Below are 7,780 nucleotides of genomic sequence, written 5' to 3' on the forward strand. Positions count from 1 at the left end.
TAGGCCCACCTTGATTCCTATCATTCCCCCTCTCCTCAAAAGGATTCGACCTCGAATCTTCACAAACATCAAAAGGAGAAAGATCAAAAACATTGAAAGTCACAGAAACTTTATACTCACCTGGAAGATCCACTTTATATGCATTGTCATTAATTTTCTCAAGAATTTGGAAAGGTCCATCTCCTCGAGGATGCAACTTAGTCCTTCTATGGGTTGAGAATCTTTCTTTGCGCATGTGAATCCAAACACAATCTCCTGGTTCAAAGATGACCCGCCTTTGTCCTTTATTGGCTTGGGAAGCAACCCTTTCATTCTTTTGGGCAATTTGAAGCCGTACCCTCTCATGAAGTGACTTCACCAACTCCGGCTTCTTTTGTCCATCCAAACTACTCCTGCCATCAACAGGTAAAGGCATCAAATCCAAAGGAGTAAGTGGATTGAAGTTAAAGGAGCAAGCTTAATTGTGAGCAACCTCACTACTTCTTTTGCTCAATCTCTTTTTGTAACATACCAATTTTGGTTTTAGGGTATATAAGTAATTTTTCCTAGTAAATTTTTATTTTAGAATTTATATTATTATGATTATAGTTTTATTAGTATTTATATTTACTTTATCTTTATATTTTCTATTATAGTTGTTATTTAAAATTTGTTAGAGTTTGTTTTAATAAGGAATTCTAAGGTGTATCAGATTATATTTACTTAAGATTTATTTGAAATTTAAAGTTTAATTTTTCCTCTAGTCACAGAACCCCATCACATTGTTAGCCTCTGTTTGAAAACTTCAAACCACCAAACCCGTATATTTCTCTCCGTGATTTTGCTAACATTCTAGTGGAACACTAACTCTAGTGCCGAGTATTTTTTACACATGCACGTCTCCACTCTCTTGCACGTGCACGTTTCTACTCTTCTAGGGTTTCTCTAATTCTCTATCATCTACCATTATAAACGTGCTTACCCGTACATGAGAAGACAAACTTGTGAGCTGCGAAAAACCCCTGTTGCCGAACCAGTGCCATCGCCCCTTCTCCTCGGTAGCCACCTCAAGAGGCGCCGAACCTCTCTTCGACGACACAGAAGCCGCCAACCCACAACCCCCGTCGAGCCACTCATTTCTCCGATAAGGCCTCGGCCGCCACAGCTCTCTCTCTCTCTCTTTTGGTTTCGTTTTACACTTCCTCTCTCTAAACTCTCTCTCTCTTTCTCTCACTCGGTGCCGCACCACCATAGCAACCCCCAGTCGCGCTGCCGGCCACTCCCAGCCACCAGAACCGCCGTCGAGTTAGCCCCTCTCCCTCGGTGAGCTCCTCCATCGCAGACTCTTTCTCTCTCAACTCTCTGTTTTCCTTTTCATTTTAGCCATGTTTCGGATTCTAGAAAGAATCCGTAGGTCTTAATGGGCCATTGGGCCCTAGGCCTTGTGCGTTCGATGGGCTCATGTAGTATTGTTTTATGGGCCAGGTTTTGACTTTTACAAATTATAATAATGTTTAAATGCACTTGTAATTTAAGTTGGGCTTGATCTTATTTTAATTTAATAATTGTTCTAGTGATTTTTATTGAATTTAATATTTCTGGTTGAGTAATTCTTTTTATTAAATAAATATATTAGACATGAGCCTATTTTTATAAGAAAATAGTTAAAGTAATTGAAAGGTGTTTTAAATTAGATTTAATCTTGTTTTAATCCAACAACAGTTTTAGTAATTTTATTGGGCTTAATATGTTTAAAGGTTAGTTTTAATTAAATAAATAAACATATCAGTCATAGACTTATTTCATAAGAAAGTGTTTAAAGAATTGGAAATATGTTTTAAAGTATAATTTTAAGTATAATATTTTAGTTAATATTTCCTTTGTCAATTTAGTAAGATTTTAATAAAATTCTATGTTAAGAATTTAATGGAATTTATTAAGTTTCTTATAAGATTTAAAAATTATATTGAGAAATGAAACTTAGTTTAAGAATTTAAGTTTTTGTGAATTATTTTAAAATAGCTCGAGTATTTCTACTAAATTATAAATTAGTATTTTAAGTAATCTAAATACTAGGATTTATTAATTTTAGTGTTAAACAAAATATTTGTTTGACTATCTTTTAGAATTCCAAATTTAGTTAAGTATGATATTAGTATTTATTTATGTATTTCCAAACAATTTAGTGATAGTTATTTATTATATATAGGTCTCAAGTTACGAAGTATTATTCAGGAAGAAACGCTTCGAGGTAAGTAAATTTGATCACAAATTAGGTCATCACAGTTAGCTTATATGTATGTATTATTCAAGCCAGTTCATTAACAGCCATTATTTATGAACCGCTCATGTGCAAGCATGTCATCCAGCATAGCATACGATCATGTCATTCCGCATCATGTTTAAATTCAGAAATTATGATTTATGTATGTAATATGTCATGCATCTCATGTGTATAAGACACGTAAGCCATCTTAATTTCAAGTGTAAGATAAGTTCAGATCAGTTAATAAGATGGCCATTCAGATGCATGGTACTAATGCAGTTCAGTTTCAGGGTGGTGTGCAAGCCATGAACTCAGTCATTGTCCACCATAGTATGCTAGAATACTATCAGCAGTTCCCCTTGCTGCAACGGGATGTGGGGCTGGTGCACAACCTTGCACACAGGGTCAAGTGTGTTGGCCAGTCAGATAAGTCAGATAAATTAGCAGTTAGTTCAGATAAACCAGTCATACATAGCATAAGCATCAGCATGAATAGTCATGAATTTTAAGCTCAGCATGAAAGTTCTTATGAAAATCTTATGTTTATTACGTTTTCGTTGTGATAGATTTCTTACTGAGTCATCGACTCATTTTAGTTTATTTTCATGTTTTTAACCACCAAGGTGAAGATGATGATTACGAGCACGCAAGCTAGGAGTAGAAGGAGCATTTTAGTTTTAGTTCAGACTTTCTAAAATAAAACGTCTTTTATGACATGAATTTATTCAGTTTATTCCTTTAATGTTTTTGGGAAGACAATTTTATTAGACCTTTTATTTCATAATAAATTACTTCAGTTTATTTTTCAATTATGAAATTAGAGAATCGCTTGCCGGGTTTATTTTCATGAAAAATACGTGACACACCTAGCCTACAGGAAGGGGGTGTCACAATTTGGTATCAGAGCCGGTCGATTCTGTAGACTTTTCAAAAAAAAAAAAAAATTTTGTAAAATTTTTTTTGTTAAAGTTACCTAGGATGCTCCTAGCCTGCTCGCGAGTAATCAAGGTTTGTTTAGGGTTGAATACTTTATAGTTTTTACTAGTTAGAACCATCAGCGTAGTTTGTTTCCTTATCATTTTTTTTTTTACGTTCTTATCAAATACTAGATAATTGTTATTATGACATTTTGACGTAGATCATGGCCCCCGGCACTAGAAATCACCCAACCCGAGAGGGATCTTCTGGATCTAACCAAAATGATAACCCAGACCATCTGGTCGCAGCTGCTACCCAATTCTTTCAATCAATGGTTAGCGGCCAATTTATGGCGCCTAGAGCTCCACAAGCTGGTTGTACCTTGGAGCAATTTTCTCGTCAGCATCCTCCTACTTTCGATGGCAGATTGAATTCCATGGATGTGGAAAGCTGGATTGAACGTATGGAGCAGATTTTTGAAGTGCTCTACTGCACGGATGATCAGAAGGTGAAATATGCCACTTACCATTTGACTGACATGGCAAACAAGTGGTGGAAGTCGACTTGGGCTTTGGTTCAGCTGGAACTAGGGGAAGTAGTCCCCATTTCTTGGGAGCATTTCAAGAAAATCTTTTTGGACCACTTTTTTCCACGAACTCTTCAGGAGTCGAGAGCTCGCCAATTTATGGATCTTACTCAAGGATCAATGACGGTAGCACAGTATGCTACGACATTCATGGTACTTTCTCGTTTTGCTATTTACTTAATTCCAGATGAGGAAAAGAAGGCTGAAAAATTTGAGCGTGGACTGGATCGTAGGATTCGAGAACGTGTCCGTACTCTCAGGATTCGGAGTTTCACAGAGCTAGTCACCCGAGCTACCATTGCTGAAGAAGACCTCCAAGAGAACATTGAGTACAACAACCAAAGGAAGCGCTAGCAACAGCAACAACTCCAAGCAGTGTCGCATAAGGACAAGAGGCCTCACATCATGAATCGTCAAGGACAACCACCAACAAGGCAAACTTACCCCACGTGTGCAACATGTGGGAAACAACATTTGAGAAAGTGCATGTTTGGCCAGAACGTGTGTTTCAAGTGCAGGAAGCCAAACCATCTAGCTCGGGACTGCCCAGTTAAGAAACCTGGGGAACCAGGTAGGAGCAGAGGACAGAAGACGCAGGCTACAGCGAGGGTTTATACCCTTACCCCTATTGATGTTGAAGCATCAAATGATGTAGTCACAGGTACCTTTCGTTTTCCTAAATTTAGATATCTTTATAGAACGATGAATAAATTGCATGATCCTGATAGCTCTAAGTTGTTATGTCATTCATATAGGCACATTATCGTTGTTTTCAGTTCATTCCTCCATTTTATTCGACTCTGGTGCTACTCATTCTTTCATTTCAAATCATTATGCACCTTTGACTGAGAAGATACCTGAACCGCTAGAACCTTGTATGTCTGTTGCTACGCCCTCAGGGGATCATATTATTTGTGATTCTGTGCTAATTGGATGTCCGATAGAGATTCAAGGGAGAATTCTACCTGCGGACTTAATCGTATTTAATATGTCCAGATTTGACGTGATTCTGGGAATGGATTGGTTATCCCAGAACCATGCCTGTGTGGATTGTTTTAATAAGAGAGTAGTCTTTAAATCCACAGATGGGGAGGAGTTTAGTTTTTAGTCAGTACGAGAAACTTCCCCTCCTCATGTAATCTCAGCTTTGCAGGCCACCCGACTTTTGAGACAAGGGTGCATGGGATTCCTGGCGAGTTTGATTTTACCACCAGAAGATGGACTCAAGATTGAAGACATAAAAGTAGTTAGAGATTTTAAAGATGTGTTTCCTGAAGATCTTCCAGGAGTACCTCAGGATAGAGAAGTTGTGTTCGTGATTGATCTCACTTCGGGAACGGCGCCTATATCTAAGGCACCCTACCGCATGGCTCCAGTTGAGTTGAGAGAACTCAAGGATCAATTACAAGAGTTACTAGAGAAAGGTTTCATACGCCCCAGTGTTTCTCCATGGGGTGCACCTATATTTTTCGTGAAGAAGAAAGATGGGTCTATGCGTTTATGTATTGACTACAGGGAGTTAAATAAAGTAACTATCAAGAACAGATACCCTCTACCCCTGATAGACGACTTATTTGATCAACTTCAGGGAGCCCAAGTCTTTTCTAAGATAGATTTGCGATCCGGATACCACCAGTTGAAAGTTAAAGAGACAGATGTGCAGAAGACGGCTTTTCGAACACGATATGGACACTATGAATTTCTTGTTATGCCGTTTGGTCTAACTAATGCCCCCGCAGCTTTCATGGATCTTATGAATAGGGTATTCAAGAATTATTTGGACCAGTTTGTGATAGTTTTTATCGACGATATTCTCATTTATTCTCGGAGTAGTGCAGAGCATGAAGAACATTTGAGGATTGCCCTTCAGACACTGAGAGAAAAGAAGTTGTATGCAAAATTTAAGAAATGCGAGTTTTGGTTGCACGAGATTTCCTTTTTGGGACATGTGGTATCAGCAAAAGGAATTTCAGTAGACCCAGCAACGATTAAGGCAGTGGTAAAATGGGTCAAGCCTAGTAATGTCAGTGAGGTACGAAGTTTCTTAGGCCTCGCTGGTTACTATAGAAGATTTATAGAGGGCTTTTCAAGTATTGCAGCTCCGATGACAAAGTTGACAAGAACGGATGAGAAGTTCATATGGACAGATGAGTGTGAAGACAGCTTCCAAGAATTGAAGAAAAGATTAGTGACAGCACCAGTTCTTGCAGTTCCTTCGGGAGATGGAGGATTTGTTATATACAGTGATGCTTCACTAAAGGGTTTAGGTTGTGTTTTAATGCAGAATGGGAAGGTTATTTCATACGCTTCCTGACAACTAAAGAGTTATGAGCAGAATTACTCGACCCATGATCTGGAACTTGCAGCAGTGGTTTTTGCCTTGAAGATATGGAGACATTATCTTTATGGTGAAAAGTGCGAGATTTATACCGATCATAAGAGTCTGAAATATTTCTTCACACAGAAAGAGCTGAATATGAGACAACGGAGATGGTTGGAACTTCTGAAGGACTATGACTGCGATATTAACTACCATCCTGGTAAAGCAAACGTCGTGGCAGATGCACTTAGTCGAAAGTCATCCTCTTGCACTTTGGCTACAATGTTAACTCCTCAGAAGCATTTACTACTAGACATGGAGCGAGCTGGCATTGAGGTAATCCAGGACACTCAAGCTAAGATGAATAGTTTGACCCTAGGTTCAACATTGATAGATCAAATTAAGGTCGCTCAAGCTAGTGATACGGAATTGATGAAGATTAAAGAGGAAATAGTTGAAGGTAAGAGACCTGATTTTCTAGTGTCAGATGATGGCACTTTGAGATTTAGAGGAAGATTATGTGTACCCAAGGATAGAGTAATCAAAGATTTGATCTTGAGAGAAGCTCATCGTTCACTCTACACAGTTCATCCGGGGAGCACCAAGATGTATCGGGATCTGAAACAACACTTTTGGTGGTGTGGGATGAAGTGAGAGATAGTGGCATATGTAGCATAATGTCTGAAATTTCAACAAGTTAAGGCAGAGCATCAGAGACCCTCAGGCACACTATAGCCACTCCCTATACCAGTGTGGACTTGGGATGAGATTGGGATGGACTTTGTTTCAGGGTTCCCGAAAGCATTAGGAGGTCAAGATGCAGCATGGGTGATTGTTGATCGACTATCAAAATCAGCCCATTTTATTCCCATTCAGATGACGTACTCTGTGGATAGACTGGCATAATTGTACGTTAGAGAGATTGTTAGATTACATGGGATACCATCTAAGATCATCTCTGACAGAGATACCCGTTTCACTTTGGTTTTCTGGAGGAAGGAGTTGGGAACTCATTTGACCTACAGCACGGCATTTCATCCTCAGACAGATGGTCAATCAGAAAGGACGATTCAGATCCTAGAAGATATGCTTAGAGCGTGCGTGATGGAATTTAAGGGTAGTTGGATTAAGTATCTACCCCTTATTGAGTTCGCTTATAATAACAGTTATCAGGAAAGTATTTAGGCAGCACCGTATGAAGTTCTCTATGGGCGTAAGTGTAGGTCACCTCTCTACTGGGATGAAGTAGGAGAGAGGAGGATTTTGGGACAAGAGATTATACAAGACATGTGTGAGAAAATATCAATTATTAGAAAGAAGCTCGCCATAGCACAAGAGCGACAAAAGAAATATGCCAACCAGAGACGACGAGAATTAGAGTTTGGTATAGAAGATAAAGTATTCTTGAAGGTTGCACCGATGAAAGGGGTAATGCGTTTTGGTAAAAAGGGGAAGCTAAGCCCAAGGTTCATAGGCCCCTTTGAGATCTTAGAAAGAATAGGTGCTGCATCCTACAGACTAGCACTTCCACCTCACTTATCGACATTGCATAACGTGTTTCATGTCTCTATGCTACGGAAGTATGCCCCAAATCCTGCACATGTTTTGGAGTATGAGCCACTTCAGATTCGAGACGACCTCAGCTATGAAGAAGTTCCAGTGAGAATATTAGCACAGAAGGCCCAAGTGCTACGACGCAGAACCATTCCAA

General features: G+C 39.0%; 1 protein-coding gene across 1 annotated transcript; it reads left to right on the top strand.

Moving 5' to 3' along the window:
* Positions 1 to 3,386: 3,386 nt before the first annotated feature.
* LOC108979301 lies at positions 3,387 to 4,103 on the top strand. Its single transcript, XM_018949964.1, has one exon. The coding sequence runs from the start codon at positions 3,387 to 3,389 to the stop codon at positions 4,101 to 4,103; it is 717 nt and encodes a 238-aa protein (XP_018805509.1).
* The last annotated feature ends 3,677 nt before the right edge of the window (positions 4,104 to 7,780 follow it).

The sequence above is a fragment of the Juglans regia genome, chromosome 5 (assembly GCF_001411555.2).
Source record: "Juglans regia cultivar Chandler chromosome 5, Walnut 2.0, whole genome shotgun sequence".
Classification (NCBI taxonomy): domain Eukaryota; kingdom Viridiplantae; phylum Streptophyta; class Magnoliopsida; order Fagales; family Juglandaceae; genus Juglans; species Juglans regia.

Bases quoted from the DNA above. Each gene is read 5' to 3' on its own strand.
- LOC108979301 (XM_018949964.1), top strand. From the start codon at position 3,387: ATGGCCCCCGGCACTAGAAATCACCCAACCCGAGAGGGATCTTCTGGA.